The sequence below is a fragment of the Terrapene carolina genome, unplaced genomic scaffold (genome assembly GCF_002925995.2).
Source record: "Terrapene carolina triunguis isolate 2854851 unplaced genomic scaffold, T_m_triunguis-2.0 Scaffold192, whole genome shotgun sequence".
NCBI lineage: Eukaryota > Metazoa > Chordata > Testudines > Emydidae > Terrapene > Terrapene triunguis.
This window is the reverse complement of record NW_020664543.1, coordinates 23,516,057-23,533,266: the sequence shown is the minus strand read 5'-3', so window position 1 is coordinate 23,533,266 and position 17,210 is coordinate 23,516,057. Positions and strand designations below refer to the sequence as shown.

The following is a 17,210-nucleotide window of genomic DNA, read 5'->3' as shown; positions in this document are numbered from 1 at the left end:
GTGGGGCCATGCCTCTGCATAGCCCCGCTTTAGCCTTCGAGGGATCTTTCACATCATGCTCTCGGAGTGCTGCACGTGTGACGGGGGGCCTTCAGTCAGAGACTCCCAGGCGTAAACAAGGGATTGGGATTCCAAGTACTACGTTGGGGTGCTGGGGTTGGCGTTTGGGCAAGAACGTATAGTGTGGGCATCCAACTGTGGGACTGGGCACCCTAAACGGATTGCTCACGTTTGAATATTGAGCCCACAGGATCACACCAGCTCTCTCTCAAGGGGCTGTAGGTCTCATGCCTAGGCACGGTGCAGATTGACCTTCCCTGGCGTGGCGGGCGTAGTGTGCATTCCAGCTGTCTGAGCCGCTGCCCCTCTCTCTCCAACCACCTGCAGCTGTTTTAAAAAACCAAAATAACCAGGGAGCCCTTAGATAAAAGAGTGACAAAGCGCAGAGCAGTTTCCGATCACACTCATTTCTCAGAGTTGTACGCGGCCTATGTGAGGCTGGTGAACAGGCAATAGAATAAGCCAAGAGAGAGCCAAATATTCCCCACGTTGCAGTTGGTAGGGAAGTGAAATGTTTGAGCTGTTAAATGGATTACAACTATAAGTGGAGGAGAAATGCTTTAAACATCTGCTGCTTGGAGCGCCGGGCTCACCAATATAATGAGGACATGGCTGTACTTGCTTTGAGTCATGAAAAACTTGTTCGTATGCTTGTGCCTCAATGCACAGTCTCAAGGTTTCAAGCTACAGCCAGGACACGGTTGTGTCTAAGGTTAGAATCTAGCCCTTGGGGCTGATTTTCATCCTTCTCTTTTGCTTAATCTGCTGTGAATAGCATTAGCCACAACCAGGGAAATCATTTTAGCAAAGGCAAGATTAAAAATCCAGTTGTTGCCTGTGAGCTTCTGGCTAGTTAGGGCAGGCAGGAGTAAGAATCAGTGTGGGTTGTAGAGGAGTTTATTTGGAATCAAGGAGCTTTCTGATTATTCTGAGAGGACTGGAGCCCAAGAGTAAGCAGACATCTTTCCCAGCCCACCCTTAGAAATCCAGCCCACCCACTGTGTAAAGTCCAAACTCACCCCTGTCTTTATGAATAGTAAGAAAAAGATTGGCTCAGAACTTCTTCTTGGGCTTGGCTTCTTCTAGGGGTTCCTCCTTCGGGACTGCTCAGCCCACACTCTAGATCCCCTCTGTCCCACTGAGAGCCCCTCTCATCTCCCTTACATCTGGGTGGGTAATGAGTCACTTGCCTCAGTGAACCAGCAGAGCCCACCTAACGCTTAAACCTCCAGCACGAGAAGTAGGGTCTCATCCTGTGCTGAATGCACCCCAAAGTGAGGTTAGCTGGGGCTTTCAGCACCTTACCTCTTCTTAGTATTACCGCTCCCCTGTCTGTTTATTGGCTCTGGTTAAAAACCCAGATTCCCCCAGTAAGGCTGGCCTGCTGTGCAGTGCTGGCTGTTGTCTTTGCTTCTAGGTTGTCACAATGTCAATACATCTGTTCATCTGCTCCTGTACTCTTGCCATCCCTGCCTTTGAGCTACATAAGCAGGACTTGAAAATCTGACCAGACCCGTTAGCCAGAGGCTGATAGGGAAGAGCAGTGGCTCGGGCAGTATGCTGGTGAGAAGCACAGCTTAACTTCCCACACAGACACACAGCTCCTGGGGAGGGATTGGTGCTGGGATTTCTATCAGGGAGCTGCTCTTGACTCCTGCTTAGGAGAGCCCTCTGTCCCATCAACTGCAGCTTGAACCACACCCGAGCCCACTCAAGCGACAGGGTAAGGTGCATTTTCTGCTGTGGGTGGGTGGGTATCTCCACTCCTTCTGACAACCCTCGTCCTCTCCATTCTGACTTGTCCTCTACAGTGAATAGCTCCAGTATCTGCCTTCACTGTTGCTCTGTTTTCCCAAGCAGTAGCAGCAGAGTGAAATTAATCTGATTCTTGTCAGTTTCACAGCTGCCTACAAGGTTCTGAAGAGCAGTGGTGAAAGCTAGGGGAGCCTGGTCAGCTGCTTGGGGAAGCTGGGAACAGCTTTGGGGCAGGGTGCTGCCTGCAGGTTCAGGAAGATGCTGCTGCAGCAGTTTACATTTGGAGACCGATTTTCAAGAGCTGAGCATCCAGCAGCTCCTGTTGAGAATGGGCCCGCTTTATTTAGGTGCCTAAATGGAAGCTGATCTCTTCTGGAAATCTTCCCCCTCAAATGTGGATGCTGAGCACATTTGAGAACTTGGCCCAGCGTTCCCATTCTGAAGGTTTTCTTTGCAGCCATAACTGCTAAAACCATTAGCTTTGTTACAATGAAGCTTAGCTTGTACTGAAGTTCATCACGTTGGCCCCCGGCTCACTAGTGGCCAGTGGCCATTTCAAGTCATGTAGTGGAGAAGAGCTCTTTGTTCTAACAGCTGTACCCTCTATTCCTTCCACAGGCCTTAGAATCCAAATTAGCTGCTTGCAGAAATTTTGCAAAGGACCAGGCTTCACGGAAATCCTACATTTCAGGCAACGTTAGCAGCAGCCTGATGAGCAGCAACGGCACCAAGTTCTCTCATTCAGGGCATACGTCTTTCTTTGACAAAGGGTGAGTTGGGATTGACTGGTTTTTGGCTTAAAAGGAGATGGCTTTCAGGGTCACTTTTTAAACAGACAGATCTTTTCTCCACTCACTTTTAGCCCAATAGAACATTTGTCTTAGAGATAAAACGTAATGTGGGTTAGACCCTGCGGGAACAGTGGCAGCCAAGGTTACAGTGCTGACCTCTACTAAGCAAGGAGAAAAAACAGCTCTACTGCTTAAACCCTTCTCTTGACTGGTGGAGGTTACTGCTGTTGCTTGTTTCTCCCACTGCCTAGTTTCCTGGCTTGCTGCGTCCCAGGGTAATTCCAAGCCCAGGCAGCAAAACAACAATGCTAGTGAGTTGGAATGTGAGCGTAAAAAGAATGTCAAGTGACTAGTGTTGGAATTACCATAGTTACCACGTTGCTCCTTTCGGGGGGGAATGCGTTCTCTGCAAGCCTGGAGATTCCCCTCAGTCAGAGTGGCCTAGTGCAGGCAGCAGACTCCCACCTGGGGTGGGGCACGGCTTGCTTTGATTTCCTCTTCCTAGGGGAAAACGAAAATGGCATTAGCTCCTTCGAGCTAGCTGAGTCTGGGCTCCAGCCATCAAATTGTTGCTGTGTTGCGCATCAGCCCCTGGGGCCCAAATCCTTCTATTCCTTGTTCATGCAAAGCTCCCTTTGACCTTCATGCCGTCAGGCCTGAAGTCAGAGCTTCCACTTTGTGACGTCGAGGAGCAAACACTGGAGGAGCACCAAGGAGGTTTTCCCCCACTGTATGTGCCACTGACCCCTGCACTGGGGTGCCAGGCAGAAGTAAGAGCAACTGTGCGGCAGAGAGCATTTCTCCTGTGTTTGTAAAGTGCTGTGCATCTGTGATGCACGCCGACAGTGCTGGAATAATCTTCATTGGTCACAGTATTAATACTCTCTTCAGTACTACAGTTTTCCATAACCCTATGGCACATGCTCTTTAACGCTAATATTACAGACCAAGGGGTTGGTGTTCCTCTTTAACTTGCAATAGTAAATTCCTCTGAGGGTGTTCTACTGACTGTTAAAATTCTAGAGTGCCACTGTCAACACTGACATTTCAGTCTTTGCAACCTCTGTGCTCAGCTGCAGTGTTGCTGTGTGGCCGGCAGAGTAGGCCACATCCTGGAAACTACCATGTGAAATCTTTAGCCAGAACCTGGTTGCAAATAAATAAATAAATAAATAAAATAAAAAAAAATTTAATTCAATGTTGTGCAAATCAAAGAGCCTTCCACTTGGTTTGCACGTTGCCGGCCTATTGATTAGCAGCACACCACCACAGTGGTACTCACGCTTGCAATTCATAGCCTAGATTCCAGGTACAAACTCTTAAGAAAGCTGATGGGGAAGGATTAGGCTTAAGATCCCAGCATTGCTACACTGCCTTGTGATGTGACAACTAAGCTGGTTGCCGTGTGGGGAGGGGTGTCACTGTTAATTATCCAGATTATCATTGCACTGCCTAAGTGGGTTGGTTGTCTTCAGTTAGAAGCAGGTTGTCTCTGGGGAAAGTTTAAAAATCCAGCATGTTAATAATGGACACCTAAGGAGGTTAGAAGCATCACAGAGTGAATGTAAGTGACAGATGAACGTGCATGCAAGACGGAGGTTTCTACACAGCCCTGACCTCCTCCTCCTCCTTCCCCCTCTCTATGCCACATATCTCACTTCCCATGAGATTCGTACCCTGGCATCCCACTCTTCACACCTGCTCCCTCCCTCCCCTGTGCTCCTCCCTTGAAATGGGTGTGTGTTGGAAGCTTGGGGCAGCATCTGTGCTCCATCCACATCTCCGCTATTGCTATGTCGATCCTATGTATTTTGTCTACGCATTTAAGCCACAAAGTACTGTGAAATGAATGAGGTCAGCCCTGTTGTGCCTACACACTGCAGCACAAGATTAGCCTCTAGCCACGTCACTGTGTCCCCCCAGCGGTGTGCAGCACCCGCTAGGGCTTTGTCCATGGCTTGCTGTGGTAGCTAGGCACAAAGGGCTGAGCTGAGGCATGCCCTCTCTTCTCCCCTCTTCTCCTCCTTTCTCTCCAGCCCCTGTACTCTTCTCCCTGCCCCCAACTGTCGTTGGAGCCTGAAACAGCCTCGTGTGCCCGTAGACCCGATCCAATCTGCTGCTGCTGCCTTATGAACAGCCTATTGTTGGGTGGTGGGATTGTGACAGAGGTAACTCAGCCAATCATTATAGTACCGTTTCCTTTGCAAATTGCCGTTCTGTTGGTTACAGTGTTTGACAAGTCCCTTCATCTCTCCTTGGCAAGCAGAGCTGTGCAGACATCTATAGAACGGGGTGGGAGGGACCCTCGGCCTGGTCGGCTCCGAGCTTTAGGAACAATGCAATTAGTGGTATCAGGTGGGAGATACGCAGGAGCAGCTGGGCTTGTGGTCTAAGATCAGGAGAGCTAAGAAGGTTCCTAATGCGTCAAGATTTTAAAAGCTCCAGCAGAGCATTAGCCCACGTGCCGGTGTAAGATTAGTTCCCTGCCGAATGTTGTTCCTTCACAAAGGCAGCGTTCCTGTCCAGACCCCAGGGTCACAGAACAGTCTGGGTAACTCCAGCTGAGTGCGTCTCTTTTCTTCCTTTTAATGCCTCTGAACCAGGAAGTACAGCTGGGGATCCTGCTCGTTTGAGAAACCTGGGTTCACATCCACTTTGGGAAACAATTGACCACAACAGAGATCAGCTTTGCTATAGAGGCCTGAGAATAGCAGGATTGAGGTGCACTGACAAAATTGTGTGGGCAAAGCTTTGCCCAGTGCCTGTCTGGGGTACACCTGGCATTAACTTGTTGTTAACCCCCACTGCTAAACTCACCGCATTAGCTGACATATATCCCCAGTTAATCCAAAACAATGGAAAAAACATCTCTTTAGCCATAAACTGGGATTTCAATTGGAAAAGCCCTCCCAGCCCAACCTTAACTAGATCACTGCCACTGCTGTCTACAGAGATACTCTACCCTGGTGGGGATAGTGCATGGGGATGAGAATAGTGTTGCTGTTCATGAACGCTCCATAGTCCATCTTTCTCAGAATGTCCCCCAGGAAAAGAGATCCAAGTCTCTGGAGTCTGCTGCGTTCCAGGGAACTCTAATGACAGGTGAGTGGCGTAAGGCACAGATTCCTTGTGTTCAGGTTACTCAAGGAAAACTCAGGTTACTCCAGGGAACTCTAATGACAGGTGAGTGGCGTAAGGCACAGATTCCTTGTGTTCAGGTTAGTTGAGGGGAACAGGTGGAATTTGGGACATAGGTTGTCATTGAAGTAGGTCCGTTAAGCTGTCTCTTGCAGAGTAGGTTAGCAGTGTTTGTTCACGGATGTTTAGCTGAGTTCTGGTTGGGTTTAACTCCGTTGCGTTTCCCACGTTTCTACCCTCCAGATGCTGTCTGAGAATTTCCCTTGTACTGTTTACATAAACTGTTTCCATTTTCCTCCATCAGGCGTGAAAAGGTCGTATTCCCCACATTGTTCATGGGTAATTGGATTCATTTGGAGTGATGAGCTGCATGCATTGCATGCTTGGAGCTGGAGAATAACCAGTAGTCAGTTCTACTCACTGCACGGGGCTAGCTCCTCTTAGATTTATGATCTAATAGTCCATTAGTGAAACCTTAAGGCCACAGTTTTTGTCTGATCACAATCTCTCTCCCATCATTACATCAGACAAAGTGTCCTGGTATCATGTGACCTTTTTCAGACTCAAGAATGGGAAATTGGGAATTGAATGCAGCTTGTGCTCTCAATACAGTTAGAGATGCATGCCTTTGACTGAACCGCACACACTGGTTTTGCTTTATACTGGCCTGTATTATATCACTGCAGATAAAACTTCCCGCTCCTCTAGTGTCCTTCATCTGAGGATCACCAAGCACTTTCTCAAATGTCAGCTCATTAAACTTTACACCACCTTGTGAAGCAGATAAGTCTTATCCCTGTTTTATGGATGGGGAAACAGGCACAGAGGTGAAGTGACTTGCCCAAGTCATGAGTAAGTGGCAGAGCCAAGAATAGAACCCTGCCAGCTCCCTGGCTCTGTAACCCTCCCGGGCTCCTTCCTAGGTGTGTATGACCTTGACGGGGTGGAGGGGCTTGTCTTCCCATGACCTGAGTGCTATGCTACCCAGTGGGTCTCCCAAGCCAGGCAGGTCAAACCAGAGGCCAGACTAAGGAGCAATCCGCTGGTCCTCCAGGTTGTGGAGTGGGGGTTGGGGATAAGGTTAACACCCTTATCCTGTAAAAATACAGTTGTGAAGAAAGTCTCAAAGAAGCCCTGAAAACACACAAATGATCACAGGGTTAAAGGGACCTGGTCTCCAGCTGTTGTTGCTCGTCCCTGTTGCCGCTCCCCCAATGTCTGCCACCATTACGCGGTTCAGCATTTGCTGCACAGCAGACACCGAATCTGCACCTTTTGCACAAATATCTGGAACAAAGTCTTGGCCGTTGGCTAAGCAAAGGGGCTTTACGGCATCACGTGCTCCCTGGTCAGCGAAAGCCACTGAGCAATGGCCGGGGAGTCTCTGATGCTCTTAGGGCTGTTGCAGTTGTAGGCTCTGAGATGGGATCAGGATGTCCTGGGAATAGTGTCTATCCCCAGGCAAACCCGATCATTCTCAGCAGGGCTAGCATGTCTACAGAGACCATCTGGATGTTTATATGGAGGCTTCAGTCAGATTGTCTGTCTGTTTTTGAAGGCTCTTGAGCATCCCCTTGGGAAGGATGTCAGGGAAAATGGTCGATTCCTTTTGATTGAGTCTTAATCTGGCGCAATGTGCGGACCCTAAACTGGCTGCATGGATGGACTTGGGGGTTCAGAGGTGGGTCAGGAGCTTGGAGATCTGGGCTCTATTCCTGGCTGGGCCACAGACTCATTTGTGCCCTTGGTCAAGTCACTTAACCCGTATGCCTGTTTGTCCATCTGTAGCATGGAGATGCTGGTCTAGCTCACAAGGACTGTGAGGATTAATTTGCTATATTTGTAGAGCACTGAGCGATCGATTCCCCCAAATTAAGGTGCTGTGTAAATGTAAAATATTGCTTAAAATGCAGATTAACCAGTGAGGAAATACATGATAGGATAGGAAAGAAGTTGCCAAATCAAAGGAAGAAATTAATAGCCTAAGATCCTGAATCCGTCCCTGCTACCTCAGTCTGTCTGAGATCACTAAGGCCTAGCTTTCCAAAAGGAACTAGAGATTTTGTGTACCTGACAGGAGCCTGACTTTCAGCCACTGCCCTCGGACAGTACATCTGCACAGCAAAGCTCCCAACCTGGGTAGAGAGACTTGTGCTGGCAGAGTCTGCACGGGTGTGCTAGAAATAGCAGTGTCATGCTAAGGCTTGGGCTCGTCACCTGAGCTCAGACCCAGGGGGATGGGTGGCCACCTCGAGCCTCTGCTGGGGCTGCAACATCCCCACCGTGATTTTTAGTGTACTGGTGCGAGCCCCGCCAACACAAGTGTGTTGAGCCAGGCTGGATGGTCACTCCCAGCTGCAGCATTGGCATCCCCTGAAACTCAGGCTCCTGTGATGTCTTCCATGGGGCCCTCGGGCTGGTCGGGGAAGAACTAGAAATGCAGCGGGACTCCTGGAAGGTTTTGGTGGACAGCACTTGCTCACATGTGTCCTGCGCTGAGTAGCTTGAGGTCTCACTGACCTGCACTCACTGAGTGCAAACTGCTCTGGGAGCATCTCAGAAGCTAGTCTGAAAAGAAGGACCTAAAGGGCAAATGTGAGACCCGATGGGTGTCTTGTCAGTAAGAGAGGATGGATTGGAGGGGTCAGGCACAGTATGCAAGTCTGCTCACTTTCACTGGTGGTATTACGACTGTTTGTGATCAGCACAATATTTTAACTTAAAACGAACACGAAGGGGGAATGTGTTCAAGACAGTACAGATGGATATGGTCTCGGTGCTCTTAGCTTAAACACCAACTTCTGGTATCTTCACAGTGGTTGCTAGTTTTTGGAGCCGTTCTTTGTGGCAGTCTTGTATTCCATCAGCTCTGTGTGAATCAGAGCAACAGCGTTACGTTTGTTTCTATAACGAGATCAAGCTAGGGCAAGCAGGGTCTGAACAATGCCATGAGAACCAGTTCCTTGCTAGTCCTTGGAAAGCTGCTCTATATATGTTGCCATACAAATATTTTAGTTTTCAAAAGTTCTAAAACCTTGGAAGAGCTCCTAAACAAGAGCCGGAGTTTTTGCCTCTTAAGCGGAAAGCAGAGTTTATATGTACAGGACCCACCTTTAGTGTAATGTAAAGACTAGTTCTCCATCTTGCTCAGTATAGTATATTGGTGCCTTATCAGATACTTATCGTTCATATGCCACGCTTGCTTCTAAGCTAGCCAGTTAATCAGTTTTGCATTTGTTAACCAATGTCAAGATTGTGTATAAAGATACGGGCGTTCTTTCTCAAGTCTCGCCAATGCCTTGGCATAGAGCAATCCATGGAGACTGTCTGATTCAGTTTTTACAGATTCAGAAAGAGACCAGGCACAAAGAAGAACAGAAGGCAAAGGACTAGACTCCCAGGCTCCAGAGTGCAGCTGATGAGTGTGTAGAAAGGCAAATAAAGACTTGGCAGGTTTCCATATCCAGGACAGAGTTATCAATAAACACACCTGTCAATCCAGCTGGGCTCGACGTCATCATCTTTTGCAGAACTCCCAGAAAGGTGTCCCAGTAGATGTCAGATCTTTGAAGGTGGGGTTTGTGCAATTGTCCAGACACACCTTGGCCAGCAGGCAGGGAAGGTGGGACGTCAGGTTTCCACAGCAATGTTTGAGTTCAGCTGTCCTCATGCAGAATGAGCTTTTGGGCATTAGTTCATGTTCCTAGAAAAACAATGACGTCCCTGTGTAGCGTGGACGTGCCTGCCAGCCCAGCAGGCCCAGATACAACTAATAAAACACGGTAGCAAAGGAAGGGCAGCTGGGGCACCCCCGAAATGTATGTCTTGGGAGCTGCCGCCTGCCAGGCGAGTTTGGTAAGGGTGTCTGTCTCTCACCCCACCCCACAGTGCCTGCCACTTGCTGCGCTGTCTTGAAATGCATTTGTCCTATCCCAGCCTTCCTCTATACCCTGCTCCGAGATGTGATGGCCAAGCCAGCTCGGTCCCATTGTCTCCAGGAGTAGTTTGATCTGGAGATAAACTACTACTCAGCCTTCACTCAGTGCTCAAAAGATTTGCGGGGTCTTGAGCTGAATAATGTTTTTAGCGTGCCTAGAAAAATGCAGGAATTGCCAGAGCAGCTCAGAGCCAGGGTCCATCCCTGTGCCCTGCCTCTGACAGTGGCCAGCCAGATGCTCCATAGGAATATGTATGCACCCTGCAGTAGAAGGTGGGGGATAATCTGCCCCCCACATTAGGTCTCCTCCTAATCCCACAGAGAGTCTGACACCCTGACGCGTGAGGTTTAATGGCTCTTCTAAAGATGCTAGCACTGCGCCAGGGTTTAACGGGTCCAGGTATTCCCTAGGGTAAGGGAGCCAATCTATAGTATGAGCTGGACCCCTCCCGAAGCACCTTTTCCCAGCTGGAGGCCATCGCCAATAGCCATGGCCGTGTTGCCCTGACTCATAGGGCATGCCGAGGAGCTCCTACCCCCACTCTCTTGTTCTAGTCTCTGCAGGGGCGGGACAGGTAGTGCCAAACCTCCCCATGTAACAGGGCATTAGCAGGGAGTTGCAGACATTCATGGACTTGGGAGCTGAAGCCCATCAGATTTCCTCGAGGTCGTCGCCGCCCACCCTCACTTCCGGGAAGGGCAGAGGGGGAGTTAGGGTCACAGGCCAGCCCGGCCTGCTGCCTCTCGATGTGGCTGCTGGCAGAGCTAACGGAGTCAGATACTCTCCTGATGTGGATAAGACTCACCCCCAGGTGTTGTAACTCCCGCCTGGAAGCCACCTTCCCCTTTAATGTCCTGCAAAGCCAGGGACGGCTTGGCTCAGTTCTGGCACCAGTGATTCGTTTGGGCTCTGCCACATCAACAGCTCATCTGCCCAGGCCGATGCACTGTCGGGGCTTCTGGGCCTTGCTCAGCTACAGCGGGGAGCTCGCCGAAGGTCCCCGAGGAAATGGCAGGGCAGTACAGGGCACCAGTGGATAAGAACCAAGCAGTATTAAAAGGGGGCAGCAAGCTGCTGGGGAAGGTCTGCTTTGGAAAGGGCCCTGAGTGCTGCTGAGAGCTGAATTCTCCCATGCTGGCAGCCGTTCGCGTGCTGACCATAACGCACTGCAGCAGTAATTCACTGGACGAAGCCAAATTGGAGAAGTTTGCATTTCCCAAGCCTGCAGAGCTTTGTCGCTCAGCCCTTCCGCCGGGCACAGATCGAGAGGGGACTCTCTGATGCTTCACCTCCTTCACATGCCAGCATTTTCCCCAGAGGGCTGCATCCTGGCTGCTAGATGGCAGACCGACTCCAGAGCATCTTCCCACGCAGCGAGAGCTAGCCATTCTGGGGAGTGTTGCGTGGCTGCAGTTACGGGCATGGCGTAACTGGCCATCCATAATGAATGTGCCTCACGAGATTCAGGTGCCTGTGTGTGAGACAAGGACAGAGGCAGCATGGTCGAGTGGTTGGAGCGGAAGTCTGGGAGTGAAGAGAGCTGAGCCCGAACTGCTGCTGACTCGCTATGTGACCTTGGACAAGTCACTTTCCATCTGGAATCCAGCCGGGTTTCTTGTGTGGAGCGTTACCCGCTGGTTTTGTTCCCATGCTCTACGTCGTCTTTCATTGCTAACCCATCCCCTGGCTTTGTTGGGGTTGCTGTTGAGCTGACAGGGTTGTAAGAGCCCTTTTACGCCAGTCTTGGCTGGACACTGAATAACCCTGGCTTTGAGTTGAAAGGTGAGCAGATCATCTTCCCAGCCTGGGATTTTCACAGTGCTCCAACCAGCAATTTGCTGGCTCTTAGAAAAACTCAGTCCCGCTCCTGTGACTTCCAAAGCGGGCAGAGCCGTTAGCACCTCAGCAGGAGTCTCAGGGCAGTTTGGCTGAACCCAGGATCATAACATTTGCCAACTCAGTTCAGAGTATTGGTTGTGGCCAATCTCTGTAGTGCGGTAGGTGAAGATACCTCTTAGACGAACCGCCCCAGAAGGAGAACACCCTGCGAGCCTTGAAGAGGAGCTGGTTGATCTGAGCAGGGGATGCTGGAAATGCTTTGCTCCTCGGCGTTTCTCCAGGAGTGGTCTCGTTCCCGGTGATGATCCTCGTCCCGTTTAGTGTAGCCAAAATTTAGCTATTTTTACTTCAGTCAGGAGAGAGCAAAGCCCTCATGTTGTCAGGCACTTTGTCCCTCCCCCTCCTGCCCGAACTCAGCAAGTTGCAGGAGCTGCTTCCTGTCCAGCGGCAGTTTGGAATCAAGTTGGTTTTATGGCCCTGCAAATTGGGACATGCTGTGAAGATGTAATTCTGCCCCTAAGACCCCATCAGTGGGGGATTGTGTGTCACTCAGCCATGTTGTGTATTAACTCTTCTGAAATTCCATGATGGTAACACTTGGAATGTAAAGCACAAAGGTCAGGAAATTAAAACGCAGGTTCTCGTGATAACATTACCCCTGGCTGCACTGCACATCTTGCATATTTCATGTTACATCCCGGTGTATGTTAATGTAAATACCAATCCACTTAAACAGCAGCCTGGGGACCGAAAACATCTGCCATCCCCATTGGAGCAGGGTGTATATGGCGAGGAAAACTTTTTCTTGACTTTTGAATATTTAAATTGGTAAATTGATTTCCCTGGAAGTTTTTTTTAACCAAGAGAGACTATCACAGCTGTTCAGTTTGCAAACACCTCCAGTAAGAGCTGGTTAGAGGTTGGTGGAGTTTCCAGCTCTGGCAGTGTACACGGGAACATCCCTGGCTCATTCCAGCACTGCTTAGAAAGTTGTTAGAGCCTCTACAGGGTCATAAAGAATCTTTCTGTGCTGATACCTGTGCACGGAGACACTTGTGTACGTTGTGGGTTTTCCAGACAGATGACCGCTATGATACTGACTTGGCGTCACAGCTGGCAAACAGTGTGACACCCAACGGAGTAATGATTGCCACTGGCTGTGGACTAACCTGCACGGTGACTCTGTTTTAGTTCTGCAAAGAACGATGGGGCCTTTTCCTCAGCGAGTGTGAACGCCGTCAGTGCTAAAGAGCAGCCATTCTTGAGCTGGGGGGGAGCTGCAGGAAACCAGCTGCTATAATGGTATTATCCTCTACAGTGACATCAACCAATGGTGACTATTACAGAGACTTGACTCAGCCCCTGGAGCAGACAACCACCCTGTCGATAGAACTCTCCAAATTCTTCCCTCCCCTGCTCGCTATGCAATGGGTCCTCAATGGCCCCTTTCAGGAAGCTGCCAAGGCTAAGGAAAGCTGGATGAGGAACCCATTGCCACTGAATCCCCAGGATCTTCAGTAATACCAGAACCTTCAGACTCTGGGTGTTGGCCCATCACGTAACCCTGCCCTGGGGAGCTCTGAAACTGACTGTGGCTCTTGGAACTGAAAGATGGTCCAGCAGTCAGTGCTCTAGCCTGGCACCAGCTTCAGCGCCACCACGGGCCTGGTCTGCACTAGGAAGTCAGGTCAGTATAACTGCGGCGCTCAGGGGTGTGAACAATCAGACCCTTGAGTGACACAGTTAACTCCACCTGGCCCTGGTGTAGACAGCGCGAGGTCAACAGGAATTCTCCTGCCTTTCGGGGAGGCGGAGTACCTGGGCCGACCAGTGATCCCCCTCCGGGTGGCATAGGCAACATCTTCAGCTGCAGTGTTTTCAGTGTAAACAAGCCCCCAGCCTTTCTGTGTGACCTTGGCAAGTCATTTAGACTCCATTCCCCCCTCTGTACAGTGGGGGTAGTAACGCTGCCCAGTCTCCCATGGGGGTGTGTGTGTGTGTGAGGATGAGACCAGTAAAGATTGCGAGGTGCGCAGATACTACAGTGCTGCTAGAAATAGCTTAGCTGGAGTGAGATGTTGCTGTGTGAGCCCCAAGGAAAGATTTGCCTCTCTTTCCGGAGGATGTGTAAACAGAACCTGGAGCTCCATGTAGAACCTCAGTCCAGCACCATAAATTGATGAAGATCCAAACTAGGAGAGAACTGGCAGAGCCTGGTCAAATAAAAGCCACGCCAGGGCACGTGTGGAAACTGCCAGCCTGGAGCAGCTCCCACTGTAAACCTCTGTGGTTGTTTCCTGACACACCCGAGAAAAGCTTCTCCCCACTTTCCCGGCTGATGTCGGCTTTGCAGAGGGAGCCCCTCCAGCTTCTTAGAGCTCACAAGCAAATGACTGCTGGGTGGTGTTAGATGGCGCCTTTGGGCTTGTCTGCACAAACACTGACTGCGCAGCAAGCCGGGCTGGGCCTCTGCCGCGCGCAAGCAGGCCATGCACAATGTGGACCCTGCTGCTGCACACTCCCAGGTCCCCGTCATGCTTGGTCTACCCCGCTTTGAACCGGGCTGGGAATAATGCGCACTAAGCGGGAGCACAGTCCACTGGGATAGTTAGTGCGTGGCAAGCGGTGCAGGATAGATCTACACCCTGGCTTGTCATGAATTAAACGTTTATGCAGACAAGTCCTTTTACATCCTGCCCTGTCTCCATAGCAGAGAGCGCCGGATGGGAAATCCATGGACCAAGACCTAAGGGGCCAGAGCCCCCGCCAAGAAAAATTTGCTCTTTATAGCAGGCAGGAGCAAAAATATGACGCCTTTTTAATAACACATACCGGCTGCTGCCTTAACTAACCCATCAGGCTGTGTGTGTGTGTGTGTGCGCGCGCACTGCTCCCCATTACTGGATGGAATCAGACCCGCTCTGCTGTGTCTCATATACCCTGTATTGCTGACAGCTGAAAAAGATTCTCCTTTGGAGCCAGGGAGCTCTAAGTTCTATTCCCTCTGCTGTGTGCAGTTCGGGGTGGCCATGGCAGGCAACACAGTGACCACCGTGCAGTTCCTGGGGCAGTACATTTGTTACAGGGACCCTGAAATATAAATGCTGCTTAGAAAATACCCAGCTGTTTCCCTGGGAAACAGAGTCTGGAAGCAAGAGCTAAACCAAGGGGCAGCTCTGCCTACCGGCTTTAGCTGTCCCAGCCTGCTGGCTCCAGTGAGCCCATGGGGAGGTGTGATGCTTGAGCTGCTTGGTTCAGATTGTATCTGATGTACAGATCCCTTGGTTGTGAGGCCGTGGCCCAGTGAGCGTGTCCAGTAGCTGGGTAACGTTTTGAGTGCCTGGCGCTGGGAGCCTGTTAACAATGGGATGGTGCATGCTCCCAGTGCCTGGCATTATGGCCCTGCGGCTCCCCAGTGGGCAGGGAGAGTTTCTCTCACAGTGAGATGTAAAAACCCTGGGCAGGAGGAGCCCAGCCTGCTGGAGGCTGATCCTGACTCTCTGCTCAGGGCTCCCATTCAGCACAGGACTTGCACGTGTGCATAACTTGAGTCGTCCCATTGATGCCTGGAGCTCAGGAGCATGTGCTGGGGCCTGTGCCGAAGGGAGGCCTGAGTGACAGGCGGTTGGCTTGTGGAACAACACCCACCCTCCCGCCTTAGCTGGCTAGCTCCCAGGCCTGGCACGTAGCCCTTTGTTGTTGTGGCCCTCAGCATGTCTAGGAAAGCAGCTGGAAGGAGTCGGGCTCCCACCTTCCAGCTGCCGCGTGGGGTGGGGATGCAGGTACATCGGCCACAGTGTATTGCTGTATTCCTCATTTACTAGCCTCTCTTGTCTTCTCGCTCTTTAGGACAGTAAACGGCTTTGACCAAGGCCCCCCTCCGGGCATAGGATCCTCCAGACCCTCATCAGCGCCAGGCATGCTTCCTCTGAGCGTATGAACAGCCAGGAGGACTTTGAACCAACCCTTTTCTCAAACAGGAGCCCCCCTAAGAAAAGAACTGCTTCTGAGTCCTTCCTATTAGCACCCCCTGCTGGAACTCAGCCTGCGTTGCGGAGCAGCGTTGGAGCCGGCCCGCTGCCTGGAGGAGTCCCAGCACACGCACAATCCTTCACTCAATGTCAATACAGTTTATTTTCTCCTATTGCTGTAGTGGACGTTCTCTAACAAGGTCACACTCTGTTGTGGGTCACACAAGCTGATACGTGTGTTCTGTCTCACGGGATGCAGGAGTCTCACTAGCCAACAACTGATCCTCAGCCCTTCACGTTGTACCTTTCTTAACTTAGGTTGGATAGGATGCAAACGTTGGCTGAATCTGTATTTACAGCCCCTCTTCCCCTACCAGCCTGGCACTTAAGCACACGCAGCCACCACAGTTTCAGTATGGAGGGAACCATTTTTGAGGGATGCCAGGTACGGTTTAGATGTGTTAATCCTATTGGACAAATGCCCTGGGAAGGAGACACCTGGCCTCAAATGACTTTAACTCTCCTTGAACATTAGTGAAATGTTCATGCATCTAAAGAGTCTTGCTTTTGCCACTGTGAGACACCACTAATTGTGTTGGCAATGCTGCCAATGCAATAGGCCCCCTAAAAATGTGTGAGCATTTAGCCAGTGTTCAGATCTGTGTAATATAGAATGACTTGACTTTACAGTGCCACCAGTGGACTTCTGTGACAGTTTTGGGCCACTCTGTACCTTGTGGGTCTGCAAAGCGATGTATTTGTGCGATTCGCTGTCTCTCTCTGTGCCTCAAAGTTGTTGGATTTTAAAAAGGACACGCAAACCAGCCAGTGGTTTGGTCCATGCGTTTAAAAATCTCCCTCTCCAGTCTAGTCCATCCCACCTCATTTGGCTTTGTGGATTTCATTTGTAATAGCCAACTGATTTATTTACAAATGCCAAGTAAAACTGTTTACCCACATGGAAGGGAAGGGGTGGAGGAGAATCACCACTTAATGTTAGGGGTTTGTACGTCCCTTTTTCCTGTGCATCCTTCGCTGCATTTGACTGTTTACATTTGTTTTATTGTATATAGGTTTGTAAACATAATATCTTTGCCTAAGATATTTGTACATAACTTGGGCGTTGTAGCTTTATTTATTCAGAATCTATATGGCATGTTTAAATAGGACAGTATCATAAGACAGTGGCGATAAAGATCATGTGGTTTAAAGAAACAAAAAGCGAACTTCCAAAAAATAAAGCTCTTTTAACATGGAACCAGTGGATTTGGCAGAAAAGAAGGTGGAGGCTGTTTTGTGGGTGATTTCGGGGTGGGCAGGTTCCTCACGGAGACACCCATTGCAGGAAGTGAAGATGGACAAGCTGGGCTGCCATTTCAGGTGGGGTTTTGTTCATGCCACAACAAACCGGATTCATGCACTCTGAGACGCCTGTCACCACAATTGTATGTGAAGTGTCTTTTCAGCAGTGTCTGAGCGACTCGTTGGGAGTCCTACCCTCGCTGCCCTGGGCCCTCCTCATGGCTTTGCTGGGTTAGGAATGGACAGGGAACCCTAGGCCAGACTGGCTGCTTAACGGAGGTGGCCTGCTCTGACCGGGGGAGGTGACTGAGCTCAGTGCTGGGCTCTCGTGCTAGGAAGGTGCCCAGGAGCAGTGATCTCTTGGATGAGGGGCACTTGCGTGTGTGGTATGAGGTAGAGCAGGCTTAGCTAAACGA

At 50.3% G+C, this 17,210-nt stretch overlaps 1 protein-coding gene across 5 annotated transcripts in view; it reads left to right on the top strand.

Moving 5' to 3' along the window:
• Positions 1-16,750, top strand: part of NDEL1 (nudE neurodevelopment protein 1 like 1) — a 44,211-nt gene extending 27,461 nt beyond the window's left edge. For 2 of the 5 annotated variants that reach the window (XR_002908973.1, XR_002908974.1), the window contains exons 8-11: positions 2,434-2,585; positions 4,643-4,774; positions 6,049-6,083; positions 15,371-15,421. Coding sequence is in view for 3 of the 5 variants with exons in the window: in XM_024215621.1 (XP_024071389.1) it covers positions 2,434-2,585; positions 4,643-4,739 (249 nt within the window). In the remaining 2 variants the exon portion in view is untranslated. Of the gene's footprint in view, positions 1-2,433; positions 2,586-4,642; positions 4,775-6,048; positions 6,084-15,370 lie in introns of all 5 variants that reach the window. The other 3 variants (XM_024215623.1, XM_024215621.1, XM_024215622.1) reach the window with 3 other exon arrangements.
• The last annotated feature ends 460 nt before the right edge of the window (positions 16,751-17,210 follow it).